The sequence below is a fragment of the Neltuma alba genome, unplaced genomic scaffold (genome assembly GCF_004799145.2).
Source record: "Neltuma alba isolate B1F8T4 unplaced genomic scaffold, ASM479914v2 tig00003893_pilon, whole genome shotgun sequence".
Taxonomy (NCBI): domain Eukaryota; kingdom Viridiplantae; phylum Streptophyta; class Magnoliopsida; order Fabales; family Fabaceae; genus Neltuma; species Neltuma alba.
In genome coordinates, this window is record NW_021633470.1 from 611994 (window position 1) to 632730 (window position 20737).

Consider the following 20737-nt stretch of genomic DNA (forward strand, 5'->3'; position numbering starts at 1 on the left):
CTATTGAATTGAATAGTTACCCTGTGATTACATTGCACTTGTTCAGAATTTCCCCTGCTAGATTCCTATCAATCAATTAATAGTATATTATTATCTCAATTTTCAAAATCTAACGGACAAATCTACATATCTCAATCTAAATCTAAATGCAATATAAAATCTATGAAATTACGCTATCCAGTATCCATAAGCGAATAGTGTTTTTCCAGAAAGCCCTTGGCATCATTTCTCGTATACCAGGGGCAAGTTGTTGGAGGCTGGTGTTTTATGAAACTCCTTCAAAGCATAGCCCCATGGCGCCGGGGTTGAAATCATTTGAAACTTGAAGGCTAAATTAAGTTGGTGAAGCTAAGCACAAAATGCTAATACGAATTGTGTGGATACTTCAGATCTTTCGTTCCCCAGCACACTCCACATTTAGCATCACAACATAAGACCTCTTAGCATTTACATAATGTGCTTCTTTCTTACCATTAATCCCGAGGCAGCATCTTCGGATTTAATAAACACAGGATATTTTATTTTATTTTATTTTATTTTTTTTAAAACATGGTGTTTAACGATATCACTCATTGTTGAAAGACAAAAATGATGCCTAAAAGTCTAAAACCAAACCTTTGAAACTCGCAAATAGAATGAATTTCATCAAAATATATGTGGCATATCTAACAGAGTCCGCAATATCTACGCTTTACGAGTTCTTCTATCGTGAAACCTTGTGTTGGGTGAAGGAAATCTAAAACTCAGTTTCCGAAATTGATCGAGGCATCTTTTGGGGAGTCCAGGGGTGTATTCCTTATTTTTGTATTAAATCCACGCCAGAGCCATCACCTAGCGGGGAATATGGCTTTGTCACTTTATTTTTCAGTGTTTCCTGCACATCATTGTAAACCAATTTAATCATACAGGAAGATTCCAACTGAGTCAGATAATCTGCTTAATCCAAAACCAAATAAAGCTCCTCAGCAAATACAAAAGAAAACCCTGTGTTTTAACAATGAAAAATAGGGGGAAACTAAAGAGAAGAATGTTCAAATTAAAGTTCAAAGGTACATATTCTTTACTCAAAAGACTGATAGCTTGCTAGGAACAATGAAGACATCAGTAAACTTCATGCTTTAGCATAACATTGCCCAGTGATAACGAATTACTGAATACTTCGAATAAAGAGCTACAATGTAGAGCCTATATACATCAATGGTTACTGAAACACAAGAAAAGGAAATGTACCTTCGATTCATTTTGGCCGTAGGTGTTCATTGCATGTTCAATTGATGAGTAAACTTCAAGAGCTTGATGGGATTCAGGGCTGCATTTTATAATGCGAACATATTCTTTTGAATTCAATGATCTAGACCGTAAATGTAAAATGACCCGCGAAGGAGGAGCTTTTGGTTTATCTTTCTTTCCATGTGTCAGCTCCATGGTCCTAAGGTCATTCCACACTATATCCCAGATTACCGAACAAGGATCCTTGGCAGGGCTGAACTTCTTCTGAGCAATAATATGGGATGGTTGCTGACATTTGCAAGATAACTGTCAAGTAACAGCGGACTATAGACTACGGCTACAGTTTGTCTTAATCATTCTCAACCACATATACACACCTGCATTAGTACGACTCTTCGATGAGTAACCATAAGGATTTTCCCTTTTGGTAGAAGAAAGTGATCTTCATAAGCATCTGATGAGGCAAAGTTCCCACCAATTTTAAAAAGATCAACCTGGCTAAAAAATGAGCCTGATTCTGCCAGCTGCAATATGACCTTCAATACAAAAGTATGGCAATGGTGGTTACTTTTCTTTCTGATTAAAAAAAAATAAAAATTCTTGAGCCTTTCCCCAACAATTTAGGCTTTTAAGGTTGAAATATTTTATGGAATAATCTAATTTTTATGACTAAATACTCTGGAATTTGATTTGCGCTATCTTCTTTTTTCATAAAATTTATTTCAGCACAAGGCATGATTCCAAGCGTAATAGGCTTTTGTGTGAAGGGAAGTAATAGAGATAAAAACTATTTGGCCTTCTGGAAGCATGAACTTTTCAGGCGAAATCCACTGTGCAGCAGAACCAATACTCACAACTGGGGATTCACTCCCTGCAGCTACTCAATATGTTTTAAAGCATTTGAAATTCAAAAAGCCTAAAACAGGTGAAACAATTAAGTTAGCATTCTCTTTACTAATTTATGGCAGACATTAATGTTTAAATTAAAACAGGGGGAAGATGATGGCAATAAAAACGGTTGCAACCCATTATTTACCTGAAACGGGTCCTTGAGTAACTAAAACAGGGGTCCAAGAGTGCACGAGAGGAAGCTAATTAGAACTGTTATTGATGGCAACGTTGATCTGTGAGGAATTTTAAAAGCAACAGGCTATTATGTCACAACCCTCAAACAGCCACAAATGTGACCTCAAAGCCCACTCCTATTGCCTACAATTTGTCCTCCCACATTGAACTGGAGTTCAACTATTTTCTACTGATTATCCCACTTCTGTTTTTCTATACAAATTAAAACAATTTCTTCTGCTGTCCTACATGATCAAGACTGCTCTAGGCCCAGCAAAATTTTATAGTTTTTTAATAAATTGATTAACACTCTTATTTTAATCAACTTGCTACCTCCTTATAAAGTAGGAAGCTATTGTGAGGTTCTCACAACACAAACCATCCTCAGCGCTAAGGCCTCTCTGTACAATTTCAGCTTCGGGATTTGGCTCCATCACCATGCATTCATTACTTATGCCCCCCTTCCTTAACAAAATCTTATAGTCTGTGACTAGTGCAAAGATATAAAAAATGATAATATAGTTGGTTCCACAGTCCTCGTCAAACATCAGAAATGTTCAGCAAACTATGCCATAAGGAGCAGCAATTGGAACCTAAATGAGTAACAAGTACCAGTCTCCGGCCTGCCCCTGGGGTGGGGGGTGTTATGTCTAACCGCATTCATTTAATACTGTACAAGCTTAGTTTTCAGTCCATTCACATAGCATCCGTCAGAAATGTTAGATGAGGACTTTAAAACATTGTTTTCTTCAAATGCATTTGATTAAATTTATCCATTGCCTATGAATTTTCCGAGAAAAGCTTGCTTTATTCAATTCAAAAATTTAAATATTAAAAAGGCATTTTCGAAGAGTAATGTGTTGCAATTTGAATCAATGATACCTGCCCTTGGGCTTTGTACTCATCATATAGAGTAAGCAGATTATCACCACTAATCACCCGAGGCAATCTCCTCCTGAGAAGTTGCTCATCAGATGTTATAGCTGATGCAATTTTCATTCGCATAGCATTAGCACCTTCAGTGGTTTTTGACAATAGATCTAGAACTCCACTCACTGGTTGTGCTGCTACACCGATGATTCCCTTCCCAAAGCCCTGAACAAAACCCTCTACACCAGAAGTCTTTGCTCCTTCAAGAGGCTTTGTCAAAATTCCAGTTACTCCTCGGAATAAACCTTTAGCTAATGCTCCACCTCCCTCTCTTATAACATCACCAAAGTCCTCTATGCCTTTGTTTTCCTGTTGTGCCCAATATATATTAATCATGTGGATCACCATCCTATTAGACCACTACAGATGATAGGATAATTTATTCCAAATGAAAATAGAAACAAAAACAGGGAAAGCATTATCCATGAAAGCAACGTAATATGATTCAATTCTATCAGAAATCTAGAATGAGTATCGAATTCCTGCTCTGTCCACAAATGAACAGCTCAGTGTCCTTTAATATGAAGCCATGTGTTAAATTCTGTCTTTTCCTCAAATAGTTTGCCTCTTCATGAGACTATTCTCTGGCTTCTCATTTGTTTCCTTATTCTGAGACTTTAGTGCCTTTGTTCTTTTCCTTCTTGTTGTTGGATAACAGGTCATCATTCTTGGGTATTAGTGGGTAAATTCATCATAAGAATTTGTAAATTAGAGAGAAGAAAATGAGTAAATAGGTTGCAAGGAGTTTACAACCCTTATATGGTGTCTTATTAGGCAAATATAAATGTCGTAGAAGGGTTGTAAATATTCAAGTAGAACGAACTTAGACACTACAATGCATCTAGATGACGTTATGTCGAATATTCCAACAGGAATCACATGGGTTTTATTGGTTAATAGGTTGATCGTTTTTTCCTCTCAAATACTTTGCTACCAGATAAATCTTTATTTTTACTCATGTTCATTTTTGTTTCCCACGTTCTCCCGTAAACTGCAACCATTGTGTTCAAAATAAATGAGGAATTTCAGAGTGAAATCCTTTTAGAAACTACACATAGGTTTTTCCTTCTATTTAATAGTTAGAATCAAATGTGCATAATAGCTGTAGTCAGGCTGAAATGGTTTATTAAATGTACAAGTAGTGTGCTACACCCTCTACACCCTTTACACTGCTGAATGTACAGCCTTAAATCTATTCTATACACTGTATAGACATCATAAAACCTATCACGCATATTCAGCTGATTATAAGATAAAATAAGTACATTCCTCTTGCCAGTGAAAGAAGATCCCAAAATCTTTTATTTTTTAGGAATGGACGTGATAATGATGGATCATAATAATAAGCAATATGATTTATACATAAAAATCCGGGATAGATGACCCAGAAGAACAATCTTTTAGACAAACCTGTCTCTGCCGACTTTGAATAAACTTCTTATCCATTGATAATGCAGCCATACTTTTACTCATATGCCCAAGTGCACTACTTGCATTACCCAATATATCAACACCCGAGAGCAGCTGAAGTGGCTGGCTTAGTAGATCCTTCTGGATATTTGAAATAGCCATACTAACCATAGAACTTCGTCTCATGCACACATTCTCGTGAAATCTCTGATTTATCTTGACCTGCTTGAGGAGTAAACATTAATTGGTATTTGCACCCGTTTTACTTTTATCATGTGACTGAAGTCAAACACTCGGTTCATAAAAGGTGGATTAGGTGTTTATTTTTCCAAGGGACATAGTAAGCTGTTGGACTGTTTAGTTAGTAGAGACAGTTACGAAGTTATTTTGCTAAGTTAGTTACAGGTATCATACCTGTAGTAATTCAAGCTTCAAGTAACTGCTCCCATTGTCATCTCTCTTTTGCTATTCTCACTTCTATCAAGTCATGTCAACCTTATTCTAGAATTTGAGTTTATAATCTAGAGTCTTAGACTTTATTCTCTATCTTCATTGTGGAGTTTCCTATGTAGCAACCCTCCTCTTCCAGTATTTTCTGTCCTCACCGTAATAACGAAATCGTTATTTTATCCGGTTGTGTTATTTTGGGTAATAAAGAATTTGTTTGAAGATGGAAGCACATTTTCAGAAAGTGTTACATATCCTCGTTTACAAAGGCAGAATAGCTCAATAATTCAATTAAGCTCCCCAGTCTCTCCTTTTCTGCTAAAAGGTTCCATTCGAGAAATCATTGGCAAAGCACCAGAAAAAAGCAACAAGTACAATCATATCCAGTAATAAATCTGAAGAGCGAACATAATTCTTGAAAATGCAAGCATCCTACAGCAGGAAAGTGCAAAATAAAGCAACAAAGAGAGAAAATCACTATAAAATCCTTTCTCTCTTCAGCCTATCAAATTTCAGAATCTAATTGTAAGGGACTATTCCTACGTCAACATTTCATCAAAGCAAAATTTCCTAAAGCACATGACACAACAGCCCAATGAACGAGGGAAGAAACATAGTACTTGGACTACCCTGAAGGGGATGTGTTTGAAATAATTATAATATTATTAAAGCCTAAGAATCGATTGCAATTTTGTTTTAAAAATTCCATGGTTTTGTGAGGCTTTCATCGTGATCATCCAGTCAGAAACGAAACAAGAGCTAGGGTAGATAATTTTTGTTCCGCTAATTTCTTTTTTGACTGATTTTTTGATAGGAAAAAAAAGACTACATGAGCATAATAATAATTCTTCAAAACAGGGAACTCTTAAAAGCACTTAAAACTAAAATGCTTACAGGCATATTTTCCATGTTCCCCAATGCAGTCATTAAGGATGCCCAGAACCCAAGCACGCCTCTTGGCCTTTGACTAGGTGACATAGCCATTGACACTTTGAATCGAACTTCCGAGACATTAAGGACACTGTAATTCAAGGATGTTATATATAAAACACAAAGAACTCAACATATAAAACCAATCCATTCTGAAACATAGGTTATACCCAATTTGAATGATTGGATCAACTGAAGCAGCAGTGGTTGGAGAATTATACAACCTATTAAGTTTAGCCTGCTGGAACATTTCATGAAGGCGCCAAACAAAAGGTTCATGGATGTTTATTAAGAAGGCAGAAGAACTTTCTGGTCCCTGTTCACAAGAAACCAGTAAATATTGACAAGATAATCATAAAAAAATCAGAATTCTAGTACTCAAAACCCATAAATAATTTCAATATTGACATCATTGTTGCTGAAGAATAAGCAAATTGGAGATGCTCACATGGAGACCAATATATGGATAGACACGAAGATCCAATGACCCATTTGATTGCATTGTCATGGAAATTTTCAGGATATAATCAGTTTCAGACAGTACTCTCTGCGGTCTTAAGAGAACAGGCATTGGAGTTAATGGCAATTGGTCGTCAACCTGCAGCCCGCTCATGCTGAGGTTAAATCTGAAACAAAAAATATATTGTACTATCAAAATTAAACTCTTGATCACCTTATAAAAATTGAAACAGAACAGGGAGAATTGATAATTCTCCTCATATTATTCTAAAGTGAGGATACGGATATATAGGGAAGAGTCATTCCAAAGGCAGCGTCCCAGCTTACAATGGAAGCAACTAAGCCATATTTAAAATAGGAAATACTTATCCCAACCAAACAAAAGGTAAAGTTGAAGTCTAAATTTTACAAAAGTAAGAGATGAAACAACTGAAAATAGATGAAATTATCAAAACAAATAAGGCATCTTTCGCAACAACTAATGCTGATGATAACATACCAATTAGTATGCATATCACCAACAAAAATCCACATATCTCATAAATTTAAAGGAAGTTGCATCATTCATAAGTTGTGAATAGCATGACTAGCTTTATGGGGCTCCGTGCAATGCATAGGCCTCATGTAGTAAACACAAAAAAAAAAAAAAAGCAACTTATTGGGCTGTATTCAAAGATGTGATTGTTGGTGGAAATCCTACCTACTAATTCCTGATCCCAAACCAGTTGAATATGCTAGAACAAGATTTTGAACAGACAGGTACAATATTTCTTCAGGTATATGATCGATAAAAGATATCCCAAGTTCAGCAAGCTCAAACGTGATGTGAAATTCACAATCTATTTCTGCTACAGGTTGTTGCTTTTGAAAGTCACTTTTTAAGATCTGGGGCATAGATGATAAATATTTTCTGTTCAGGACCACTGTAGGTTCAGTTTTTGGCATATAATCGATAATTTTTACAACTTTGATTTTCTCCTCTTTCACAATAGTAACATGCAAATATCTGGTTGATCCATCCTTTACATGGATAGGCTGGCAGTCAGACATTTCTTCGATTTCGTACTTTAGTGATTCCATTGGGTCAGCTCCATCGACTAATAGTTCCAATAAACGTCTTCTACCAAGATCTTCCCACAGCAATGAAGCAGCTGAGTTAGGAGGAAGCATCTGCCAAGAATCACCAATGCCATCAACTTGACAGAAGTGAATAGGCAAGGACATGGAACGATTCTCAATCCTGTCAGCATGAACTAAATTAATTAAACCGGAGAATGTAGGAAATACCTGCAGGTGGGACTATTTTTCTGAAATAAATCAACTCATAAGAAGGATGAAAATAATACGGCCATATACTTTACATAATACAAGGTAGATTGAAGGACCCCAAAGCAAAAATGGTATTCAAATACTGAAAACAAGAAGAAAACAGGAGAACAAGCACACACAAAACGCTACCCTCTAGTATTGAACAGACTAGAGAATCTCCACACACAAACTCAATTATTGCCTGCCTCTTACTAATCCCTATTACATGCAGCATATTCTTTGATACCTTAAGGTACATTTGAGAATTTGGGATGGGATGGAATGGAGTGGAGCGGAAAATTTCATTGTTTGGGAATTTTATAAGAGGAAGGTATGGTCTCGTTTGATCATTGTTTGGGAGTTATTATAAAACTAATACAGTAGAGTGGATTATAACCCTTTTTCCTTCCCAATGTTAGACTTCGAGGTCAATGTAGATGATAACTTAAGTATAAATTATTTATGTTTTAACTTCCTTGTCCTCTAGGATAGCTTGATTACAACATCTTCGGATAATAATAATGATAAGGATATTCTATGATACATAAAATTTATTCATATATATTTTTTTGTATTAATAAATGCCCTTTTGTGTTCAAATTAATAATTGTAAATGTAACTAATAGTTAATAGTCATAATTGTTTTAAAATAATTAGATAAAAAACATTAAAATATTTATCAAATAGAAAATAAATTAAATAATAAATTAAAATTCATAGCTAATAAAATATAAATGAAAAATAAACAAAATAACTAGGTTTCTGTCCACATTTATATCTACTAAGGTGCATTACTATTAGTTTATAGAGGATGACAAGGAGGGGGAGGCAAAGGGTGGCAAGGAGGAGAGGAGGGAGAAGTGATGACTAAGGAGGAGCTCAAAGGAGGAGTACAGGATTATGAAGAACAATTTTGTAATTGTGTTATTAACTTCAAGCGATTCCATCCTTGACCCCCTCCAATTTTAGGCCTTAGCAAAAGTGGATTTATTAATGTTAATATGGTCTTGGAGGCCCTTCCTGACCACTCCACTCCTTTCAGAGAAATCCTTCCACTTGAATCCTTTAATTATCTCACTACCATGAAAAATATCAGAGAATAATTCTTCTCTTCACCCAAAAAAAAAAAAGGTGAGATGTAAAGAGATAAGAAACCTGTAAGAACTCGACAAAGAATTTGGACGAAAAATAACTTCAAAACGGGATCTTTTGGCACCACTTCTCACTGCCACCCTTAACTGTATTTGATCATCACTGACATCTTTTTTCAAGCTAATGCGCATTGTGCCTTCATTGCAAACACTAAATGGAGTGCTCCATTTGTAGCCTTCAATGCGCAACTGAATGCATATAGATTACTTTAGAAAGATATGCTAAAAACATTGACTTACTCAAAAAGGAAGAAAAACTGAATTAAGACTGTACACCTTCAACAGTCCAATTTTGGTGGATGACTGCCACTCAAAGAGTTTTGGAGAATCAGTGGGATGAATCCATACAGCTGCTGAAGAATCACATTGCTTCAGGCAGATACTACAACCTGCTCGATTACTGAATGTTGTGTGTGGCTGAATATGAACTGCCTGGGTATCAATACATTGACAGCGTAGTTACTTATAGAGATCCAATTCTAAAGATCAAAAGATTGCTTCTAAGTAGAAGTCAGCATCTAGTGATTTGATTTCTAATTTGAAAGATAACATGAGGCCAAACAGAAATTTGTTAGTGTTATATGGGATAAACAAGAATTATATATCCACAAAGGTCCAAATCAAATATTAATCTTTCAACCAGTGGTCAAAGTAATAAGCCGTAATACAATCTCATTGTTGAGAAAGAAAATTGAAATCTAGCATTTTTCTTTAAGTTGGATTTCAGACCTGACCTCCAAAGGCAGAGGTAGAAACTTTCTTAGGTGTGCTGCGATTGCAAGTAATGTATAAAATTTTCTGAGAGAAAAATACTGACTTTACAAGAAAGGAATTTTATCGAACATATAGGTAAGAAGAACTGGAGCGCCAGAGACAATGTAAATAGAAATGGCAAGTTGAATCCAAACAAAGGACAACATTTAAAAGAAAAAATAGAAAGAATGAAAATCAAATAAATGAAAGTGAGGAGACAAAAATAAAATAATAAAAAAGATCAAGAGAAAATGATGATATTTACTCTTTGATATATTAGTCTATTAACATTAGAGATTAAAAAGAATATCTTATCCCTTCTAAATTTTTTAAACTTCCTGTAAAACATTGTTCTAAAAGTTTGTCGTTATTATCATTATTCTAAAAGACCCAGGCAATTATTAGTGAAACTTATCTACCATAAAAGTTAGGTAACAATCATAATAATTTGTAATTTAAAGTATGAAATATATCAAGTCAGTTATATTAACGTCTAATTATTCTATCACATTTATACAAAATTTGACATTAATTATTAAGGGGATTATATATATATATATATATATATATGTTTCACACACACACACACACCCCCACTATCATTGGCGTTATCTTTTGTTTCGTATCCTTATAAGAAGAATGGATTTCAAAGCAATGAGCAGTGTGAAATTACTCGCACAATACCCAATGTCTTTAACGCTCTAGCTAGACATGTGGGAGATGGGCATCCTGAGAATGTCTCATAGAGTCTGAGGGAACATGAGATAACATTGCAAATAAAACTTTCCAACTGAAAGGTAAGTACAATGTAGGTTCTCTAACCTTTGTTCTGTCTGACGTCATGTTTAATAATGCTGAAAGCCTGTAGTAAGATCCATTTAAACTTAGAACCTTGACATCAATCCGTTCCTGAAAGACAAATGAATTCTAAATGAACATTATATAATGTAAGAGAAACCTGACATTACTGATGCGTCAACACCTAAAAAAAAAAAAAAAAAAGAAATTTACATATATCTGAAACAGCGATGTGAAGCAGGTAATTTTATGTCTTTTTCGTATAACCTTGTTTTCTAGTTCAAGCAGAGAAATCCCAGAGCTGTATACTTCAGAATGGCACATAGCAATGGCAATGCCCACTTGTGGTGACTGGTACGTATCTTTATGGGATTGAAAGAATGTAACTCCACTACGACTGGCATAGTCTTGTGGTGAGAGCATGCTAGGAAAATGACCACTGTCTTCAATTGCTTCAAACACTTGAAGATTTCTCCTTGAACCAGAACTTTTTTTGTCGACTGTTTTGGAAGACTTGATGCCTCTAGAAAGTGGAAGAGAATCCATATCTGCACTTTCTAAATATTCCACTCCCACCACACGGTATGCTAGAGCAAGAGATGACTCATTGACAATCCAATATGGAACAAAAAATCTCAACGTTTTAGGTGCAGCAGTGGTCCCACCCATGTCGTGTTCAATGCTCACACGCAATTTCCTGCAAGAACGATATAGCTATGGCGATGGCAGATGCTAAAATAAAGATTACACTGGATTATAAAAGAAATTCAATGTGCAGCAGTGTATAATTTGTTGCAAGTTTTCATGTCAGTATCACAGATTGAGATATGAAAAAGAGCCTGTTTAGAATGAATAGCATGGCAAAAGAATAATCCTCAAAAGGTTACCAGAAATGTTTAACAATTTTGAAAAGGAATATTCATATTTGATTTGGAAAGATGCGCATTATGGTGTGAATACAAGGTACTTTAGGAAATTAACTTTTATATTTTAAAGTTGTGATCACAAACCTACTACTTTTTTGGTGAACCATTCGGAATGATGAGACATGACCAGAAAAAGAAGAATCCAGCACCAAAATAGCGTCCTGAACCAAGAAAGCAAGAAAATGATACGAAGAATACACAATAACTACACATGCAACCAATTCAACTAAGATATTTATTGAATAAGATTATGTCCAGGAAGACCTAACTTTGCCATTACCTTTTCCATAACCCAGCCTTCCTCCAGAAATAAAGTTAGATACACAGGTTTCTGAATATCCACAGAATATATATGCACATTCTGACGAGACAATATGGTACCATGATGCTGCTCAACTCGATTCCCTTCCTTGGTTTTCTCCCAAATTGTAAATTCAGCAGAGCAAGGAAGCCAGTTCTCCAATTTTATAGGAGAGTTAATTGATATTCTCCAATCATACACAGGTGCATATACTTCAGTATTAAGAACTGCGGCATCAATTCCAACACTTAACCAAAATAGTTTGCTTCCGCTGCTAGGGTTACAGCACAGAAGTACATCCTTCTTCTGAAGCTGATTTAGCTTCAACGGACAATAGGACATTAGTAAATTCTGTCTAGAACCTTGATCTAATAGGAGCTGATCTTTACCACCATACATATAACTTTTACCAACAGCAACTGCAAGACCTGATGAATAGAAGAGCTGAGGACTGTCAACAATCGGTTGAACCTGCAAACATTTATCACAGTCCTTGGAGGTGCTTGCCCAAGATAAAACAGTTGAAGCGCCAGGATATACTAGAGATGTTCCACTCCCTGTGCATTCTCTGCCTTCCTCAGAAAACTTTTGTCTAATCCAACGCCTCCGTCGGAAAACATCACAGGCTGATTTTGCTGAAAACTTTAAAGAGTTAAGAGGCCATTTCAAGCTTTTAAGATCAGGCCCATATACCCAGCCATCATTGTCAGAAAATTGACATCTGTCTATCATCCACGCTGATGACCATTTCCAACCGTGAGGAAGTGGAGGTTCAAAGAAGTCCTTCAAAACACATGACCAATGGATTAACTATGCTCATAGCAGATATTGAAGTTAATTCACAAGAACATACTGGAAACATACTAACCTTTGATGAGTATGAGAAGTCCCTTGTGCTCCAGTGGTAGATATTTTCATGATTCAAACCTAGTGATTCATTAACCCAACCAGACGTTGGATGATAATACTGATTTTGAAAGACCTCTTCCAGTAAAATCTCAGGACCGCTTGCTCCAAGTGAGTGATCTGTAGCATAGCTTATAGATGCCTCACATGTAGAAATATTGATTGGAATGTCCGAGTCATTCACTGTTGTGACAAGACCCCTGAAAATTACATGTTTCTTGCCATTTTTCATGACAACTTCCATTGCAATAAATTCATTTTGTAATAATTTGGGAACCACTAAAAGTGGAAGCAAAGATCGAACACTTGCCCATTCACCCCTAGGGTCAAGCCCTACCCAGAAACCTACATCTCTATCAATATCATTCTTATTTTCTGTATCTTTTTCAAGGTTTGCAATTGAATTTTTTTCAAAATAAGAAGTTGAAAGTAAGAGGCACCCCTCATTAATGTCTTCCTCATTGTTCTGTTGAACCTGAAAAAGTGAAAAAGAAAGAAACAATTGAAAATTAATATCTAGGTAAAGGACACGTGATGTAAGAATGCAAAATATAGTAAATCACCATTCTCCTGAGTGGATATGATGTAATATTCGGGACATCATGTGCTTGATGACACATTCTCACAGAAGCCACCTTCCTTAAAGTATGTGCACTATGTCCAACGGAAACAGAAAGCTCACCCACAACATCACCTGCACAACGAGTAAACAAATTTTAAGGGAAAGGCAAAAGAAAGCCGAGTTTTTTGTTTCATCATTCTCACTAAAATATCACTCAAAATGAAGTGAACTATTGATCAGAGAAATTGAGTCTATGGATCTTATAGACTTTGCTTGGAAAAAGCCCACTTAAGAGGGCAGCATAGAGATACCTTTTCCAGCTTTCGCAGCAAGATTTGTAACCTCTATTTCCAACTTAGCAGGGGTCTGTAACAAGTTTCTCAATGGAATAGTACGTACAAAAAAATCCATTAGTATGATAACAATCTGAAGTTTACGAGTGTGGTCTATGCAGGAAAAAAAATCTGATTGGAATCCATAATAGAGTTATCAGATAAATTTCTGACAAAACAATTATTTTAAAAAGACAAGTGAAAAAAGGGGAAGTCTATGAAGACACATACCAAGGAGATCTATTAAGATAGTTGGATTTTATCATAAAGATGGAGATTGAGATTTTCTCATTCTTGCTCATTAGCCTTCAAGCATTGGCATAGTTGATTATTATTTTCATTATTAGTTGATATCTTGTAGTTTCATTAATGTGTTTTTTGAATATTATTATTATATTCTATTTGCCGTGGTTTCTTTCCTTGATTTGAGGCATGAGCATCAACCTTCTCTATCCATCTCACTCTGTAATTTATTCTCCAGTAATGGTTTTCTATGTGAATGGAATAAGGAAACTCAATCTGGGTTTGCTCATATCCCATCAACTTCATACGAAGAGAGCATAATATTTGCTTAAGGTCTATCTAAATAGTCTTAATCAGGACAACAAATATATAGGACCAGATCAGAGCAGAAGTATGGAACTAGCCAATGAAATACCTTTTGAGGAAGTTCAAAAATGAAGAGTTCATTCCATTTTACCATGCCTTCATCCCCATCACTACTTGAAATTAAAGGCTTCACACATCTTGTCCTTGCAGTCTGGGGAAAATGCTTTTGCTGTTCTGTTGGTTGGCTCTCAACAACCAGACGCAAAGCACAGAAGAAGTTATGGCTGTTTCCATCATCAATGACGGGTAAACCCTACATATATTAGAATAAATCAATTCAATACTTCATGTACGGGGAATTGCGATTGAATTTCTAGATAAACCATTTAACATAGTATCACCCTGGCTCCAAGTATCTGTACAGAAATATAGTATCGCGGTGCCAAAAATTTGTCCGCAACATTTAACCTATCTGAAAACCTTGGAGGTGAAATCCACACCAAGGCAGAGTCACCGTGATGTAGCTTGTCAACAGTATCTATATCTTGCTCAGACTTTTTGACAAAGATATTGCAACCAAGTTTATTTTCTACAACCACAGTCTGCAAGTCATCCACATCCAACGCAGAAAAAGTTGTGTCTTCTCCATTTCTTGGTTGACCACCAATCTCCTGCAAAGCCGATGAGCTGGTAAAGCTTATATAAGACATTTCATTCAACGTGATATATGTATGACTGTTTATAAATTTGACCTCATTTAGCTTCATTGCTTTCTGTTCAAGATCTAATTGTCTTCTCCATGAAAGAATGCCTTCCACAAAGGTTTCAAGATTTGCTGCACTGATATTCACATTCAGGATACTGGTAGCAGCAACACGAACTCTCTTTCCAAGCCCTGATGGTGAGTGTGCATTGGTATCATAAATTTCAAACCTAAACAAGTCGAATGGGAAAAATTTAATTGATAGAATATTCCCACTAGGACTTTTTGATGATTAATGAGAATGTCAGAAGATTTGAAAATTTCACAATTTAATTCTTTTTGAAAATTGTTAAAATTAATATATTACTTAAATATTCCATCAAATGGCTCCACAAGTGGCTCCCATGCCTCTAATTGTGCATTAAAGGTTGATGCGGCAATTGAAGAAATCAGCACTGCATTCAATCCTTCTAGTCCACCATGTGTTGCAAGTTTGATGTTGGTAATGGTCGTGTCAAATAGGGGTGTCATCTGGAAGGGTAGTCGAAATTATAATTGAAGTTTACAAGAAAATGGTGGCTCTCAACAAGTAAAAGTGATATTGTTGGTATAATATAATGGTAGAGCGATGTTTCCACAGTAGGCATAGAAAACACACCATTCCACAGAAGCTGTCCAAAATTGCCAAAGAAAGCCGTTTGAGTTTCAGCTCAGTGGTTATGTTATCACGAGTCTTGGGCTTCACTGAATCACCAATTATGTAGGCCAATCGGTTGGATGGCTTTCTAAGATCAGAACGAGCCAGAAAACTGCAGGCCTGCAGAGAGGATACACGTTTAACCTTTCCCCTCCCCCCCCTTAAAGTTTGATAATATTTGAGTAAAATATAACACTCATAAACCCATTAATTAAAATCAAACTTCTTATGCTACAAGCGGAACACTTTTTGAAGGACAGAGAGCACTGAAAGTTAAGAGTAACCTGATTTTCAACTTTCCATATACTCCAGCATTGAGGTGCTCTTGAAGATCTTGAAAGTGGCACCTCATGAACATCTGCTTGACTAACAAGATCAATCCTTGGGCAGCATAACAAATCTACACTTGGTGGTTCGTCTGTTCTGGAGCCAATACATCCTAGAGAAACATAACCAGGAGGAGCTGTAGGATACCAGAAAAAAACTTCCTCAATTCCTTTGCCTACAATATGGGCGACTTTGGTAAATTGAACAGGTTTTGCTGAAATATCAGGATTGTCATTCTTAAAGATTATTCCAAGTGTAGGAGGCTCCAGGCTGAAAAGACCGCAAAAGAGACAAGATATTAGAACAATTGAACAAACAAAAGTTCAAAGTAGGTCACCCAAAACACAAATAATGACTAAAAATGGAAAAGAAAGTATAAAAATGACCAGGTCTAACCCTTCAGTGATGCAATCAGCCAAGGCAGCATAACCAAGATGAGCAATAGGTCGCCAAATGGAGACTGAATGATGAAGATCAGTGCCTTTGTCCCACCAAATTCTCTCAAAATTAGGCGTTGACATATAGAAGCTAGCTCCTCTTGAAATGGAGCTGAGAATATCCCATTCAGAGGTATTCATACTTTGGTCTAACCCCTGATATTCATCATCATGATCAGAATTAAAATCTGCAACTGGATCTACTAGATAAGACGACACTTGATTTGAGTTCCAGAGTAGCAGATGATTAAGGCCGTAACATCTATCTTCACGGGGACATTCAATTGAAGAATGTGCAAAAAACGACCCAATAACATTATCAAGACGCCATATGCTAAATCCAGAAGTAAAGTGAATGTTCGGAGGAATATTAAATATGCAATCTGAAACTAATGTTGATGTTACAAGATCTGAACGTAAGCAATGAACAACATGAGTTGTGGGTGGGTGTCTCCCTACATGAGCTACACAACCTAATGCTATGTAGCCTGTGGGTGCAATAGGCATCCAGAGAAAGCAATCACTGCCAGAAACAGAGTGGAGGCCCTGAATACTCATAAATGATCCGATAAGGTGGAAACCAATAGGCTTCCTTACACGACCATATATGTTGCTTACTGCCATTACCGCCTGTGAAGGAGGAATTGCCCTGACAGGAAATTGCATTAGGAATTATTTTAGCAAAGCATCCAAAGTTATTCATAACCCATTCTATCAAACATCAAAAAAGAAATGCAAGACACAGAACATAAGCTTTGGAAAAAAAACCTATTTCCTCCAACAAAACAAACTACACCTCAATCTCAACAATAAGATACTTAATGAGAGATGGGTTCCTCTAAGTGATCTTTCTTGGCCACTAAATTCTGCAGCATGCAGCTTTTGCAGGTTTGTGGTGTTCTAGTTAGAATAGAATGCAAAAATTTCTAATACGGCGTTAAAAGCCAGGTTAGCAATTAAACTGGTTGAAGCAGTCGTTCACAATTGTTTGGTCAGACCAACCATGATTAATACTGTATTTTTAATTATATATCGATTATTTTAAATAAGAAAGATGAAAAATGAAAAATGAAAAAAAAAAAACACAATTTGTTTTCAAACCAACAAACAATAACAAAATAAAGAAAAATAGTGAGTGACGATAAGAAGTAACTATAATCTAAAAAAGTTAATAGATATTTGATATTAAAAAAATGAAATTATTATGAGTTGTAGGATACCCATGATGTGCATACTTATTTTCTAGCACGTGCATATTATATTTATTCACTAAATTCCTAATGCTTATTAGGTATATCATAACATTGGGGGGGCCGGGGGGGTGACCGGCTTAAACTGGTTGAATAATTTGTTTTTTCAGTCTCGATTGATTTTTGACTGGTTTTCTATTAGTGCAGTTTACCCTACTCTCCACACTAGCTCAGTGACAAGTTCATTGGTTTTCTAATCTGACTGGCTGGTTTGGCTCTTAATGCTTTAATTCTTTATAAAAGATTTCATATGCCACATCCTTGGTAGAGGATTATACTATAGTTTTTTTTTTTTTTAAAAGGTAGTCTAAGAGGAATTCCAATTTTTTCCACTTTTTTCATTATTTTTGGACTTTATTGTGTATGGCCTTATTCTAGGGGAAGCCATTGGAAATTCTCTTAGCTCTAGACCCATAAATAGTGTTGCACCCATTTTTCCCAGGGATGCTTATTCTTCAGCTTCCCTTGATGATCTTCAGAGGGATGGGAGGGCTCTTTTAGTTAAAGAGATAGTTGTTTTTCCATTGTCTTTCTTATCTTCAGACACGATTTCATGCCCTCTGTTTCATGCCTTTTGTTATTATTCTTTCTTCTTATCAATAATTATTTTTATACAAAGCAAATACTACACATTTTGTCTTAGAAAGTATAAGGAACTAGAGCTTCAATTGTCACACCAAGTACAACATGGATGAAAAATAGAAACTACCTTGATGTCACACAATCTCCTAACACAACATAATTTGCCGGTGGTCGAGCCCTCCAAAAGGTGATACTGTTTTGAGAGTCAACCTCTGCGAAGTACAAATGACCAAAAAGTTCATAAAGAATCAAATATTGCATTCTCTTGGCTATATGAGACACAACACACAACAACCATGAACCAAAAATGGAAAAATAGATATAAATTTTTTATCTTCGTTTTTTGAAAAGGTTGTCCAGTTCTTTGATCTCTGTTCTTATTAATGTAAAACAGAGATTCACAAAGTGATTGAAATAACCTAAACAGAGAAGTCTGAAATCTCATAACTTTAGGGTATCAAACTAATTCAAAATAAAACAGAAACCTTTTTGAGACACCCAAATGCGGTCAAAGTTGGTACATGGAACCAGGGGTGTTGTATTTCCAAAATTCAATGCAGCTGATGCCTGACTTTGCAGATTGAGTATAAGAGAAACAACACTAAGTGAAAGATGGATACATATGTCTGTTGATAGTAAAGAAATATTTCTCTTGTTCTTTACTGAAGTATATCCACCGGAAATATCCACTGGATCCAGGATGACAAGACCAGAACCAGCCTCAACAGTAAAATCTTTCACCAAGCCTCTAATCCAAGTGTCTTTTTCCTTGGAGGCATACCTGCTCATATTGAGAGAATAAAGTTAAGGTCAAAAGCTTGTTTGTCACATACCTTAGCTGCAAGAACAGTTACTTTTGCCAATCAGTAAGATCCCCTCTCCCCCAAATACAAAGGACATATGAGAACACTAAATAAATTAAAAATAAAAGGTATTTCCCATAAGATATGGTAGGAAACCAGTGCATCATGCCCTGATCCTGTAATGCACTATAGTCTAGATGAAAAAATCCTCAAAAGGGTATTTGATTTCTGTTAGAATAGTTCGTGTCGCATTAATGATTATTGATAACCCTAGTACTTGATCTAAATTTTAATTATTAAATTGATTTAGGGATTACTCTTGATGAACTGGAACTTGGTCAAGAAGCCCAAACCATCCAAGAACCTGAAACTACTCCCATAATTAAACCTAATGTACCAAGAGCCATGATGTGCCCCAAAGGGAACCCATGTTTTGATGTCAAAAGGAAGTAGGTGCAGAAGCAAAGGAATTCGCACTTGCAGTAAACATCCTATTGGTAAAATGTGTCCTCTGCTAAATTATCTCCATCCTATCTATGGCTTTTTCTGCTAATATTTCTCATGCAAAGATACCTAGCTGTATTTATGAAGCTTTCATCTCACTATATTTATGAAGCCTAGAAATGAGAAGCCTGTACAAAAGTTGCTAATCAAGAAATAATGGAATGCTAAAGCTTGTGAAACCTTAAAGGGAAAGAGATTGTAAAGTGAAAATTGATAATCAACATCAAATACAACTCTGACATGAGTAGCAGAAGCAACAATAACAACAAAAACCTTATCCCACTAAATAGGGTTGGCTATACATGGATCATTTGTTGTCATTGTGCTCTGCCCAAGACCAATTCTTCCTGATAGCCATTAACTAAGAGATCAAGTGTCCTTATTCTCCCTTTACGTTTCTTCATAGGGCTAAAGACTATCTACTCACCCCTCTTGTATATGACCAAACTATCTTAAATGATTTTCTATCATTTTTCCCTCATCAGATGTCACACCAACTCTGACATGATCCTAGGCAAAAAATACAAGGCAAGGTTGGGGGCAAAAAACACAAGGCAAGGTTAGGGGCAAAAAACACAAGGCAAGGTTAGGGACAAATGGCTTCACTCAACTCCATGGAATTAACTACCAAAAAAGATTTTCAGGTATGACTAAGTTTATGATGGGAGTATAGACCCAGATTCACAATTATCTTTATTTCAAAAGTTTAAATTTAATTCATTTTCAGTTTTGAATCAGGATAGAATTTATTAGGAATTATATTTTACATTAGCTAGGTTTTAAAGACTATAAGGAAAGGTGTGCAAACTCAACAAATCTTTACATGGCCTTAAGCATTCTCTGTGAGGAATTTGAAAGGTTTTCTGTTGTTGTGAAAACTCAAGGTTACACTCAGGGGCACTGCACTAATTATAAATAAGGTGAAGAATGAAAGTAGTACAACTGATTCAAATCCATCATACTAGTAATTAATGAAAGAGAAAGAGCTAAAGAAATTAGAAGAGATGATGAATTAAATAAGTCTTTGTATTTCTTTCAAATCCATTTACAAGTTATGGACTCAACTACATCTAGGCCTAGAACTAGAGAGAATCAATAAAAATGTCCAAAAGAGAAAGGTTATTTACAATAAACTCCTAAATACATGACAGAAAAGGAAATGTTAGGAATTCCACATCAACCAAAATACTTGTCCTAATCTATCACAAATTGATAATATTCTAACATGCCTGAAGGATAGAAAACATATAGATTAGCTAACAAACCCATGGCTCCTGAAAAGCACCCAAAAATAAAAAATCCAAATCTGCCATGGCACTCTAGAAAGCAGTGATAGTGAATGTTTGTTTGAATCTCAAAAACGGATCACACAAACAC

At 35.8% G+C, this 20737-nt stretch overlaps 1 protein-coding gene across 1 annotated transcript in view; it reads right to left on the bottom strand.

Annotated features, from left to right (window-relative positions):
• Positions 1–498: 498 nt before the first annotated feature.
• LOC114742843 (uncharacterized) overlaps positions 499–20737 on the bottom strand; it is a 52449-nt gene continuing 32210 nt past the window's right edge. Inside the window, exons 37-63 of the mRNA XM_028931056.1 lie at positions 18539–18834; positions 18181–18265; positions 16181–16870; positions 15742–16054; positions 15419–15577; positions 15128–15291; positions 14810–14990; positions 14459–14728; positions 14167–14370; positions 13488–13542; positions 13178–13308; positions 12577–13089; positions 11688–12491; positions 11492–11568; positions 10749–11178; positions 10506–10592; positions 9207–9362; positions 8935–9119; positions 7172–7711; positions 6461–6638; positions 6183–6328; positions 5977–6103; positions 4636–4857; positions 3178–3534; positions 1608–1766; positions 1231–1518; positions 499–874 (exon numbers count right to left, since the gene is read on the bottom strand). Of these exons, the coding sequence (XP_028786889.1) occupies positions 797–874; positions 1231–1518; positions 1608–1766; positions 3178–3534; positions 4636–4857; positions 5977–6103; positions 6183–6328; positions 6461–6638; positions 7172–7711; positions 8935–9119; positions 9207–9362; positions 10506–10592; positions 10749–11178; positions 11492–11568; positions 11688–12491; positions 12577–13089; positions 13178–13308; positions 13488–13542; positions 14167–14370; positions 14459–14728; positions 14810–14990; positions 15128–15291; positions 15419–15577; positions 15742–16054; positions 16181–16870; positions 18181–18265; positions 18539–18834 (6895 nt within the window). The 3' untranslated portion in view covers positions 499–796. The remainder of the gene's footprint in view (positions 875–1230; positions 1519–1607; positions 1767–3177; positions 3535–4635; positions 4858–5976; positions 6104–6182; positions 6329–6460; positions 6639–7171; positions 7712–8934; positions 9120–9206; positions 9363–10505; positions 10593–10748; positions 11179–11491; positions 11569–11687; positions 12492–12576; positions 13090–13177; positions 13309–13487; positions 13543–14166; positions 14371–14458; positions 14729–14809; positions 14991–15127; positions 15292–15418; positions 15578–15741; positions 16055–16180; positions 16871–18180; positions 18266–18538; positions 18835–20737) is intronic.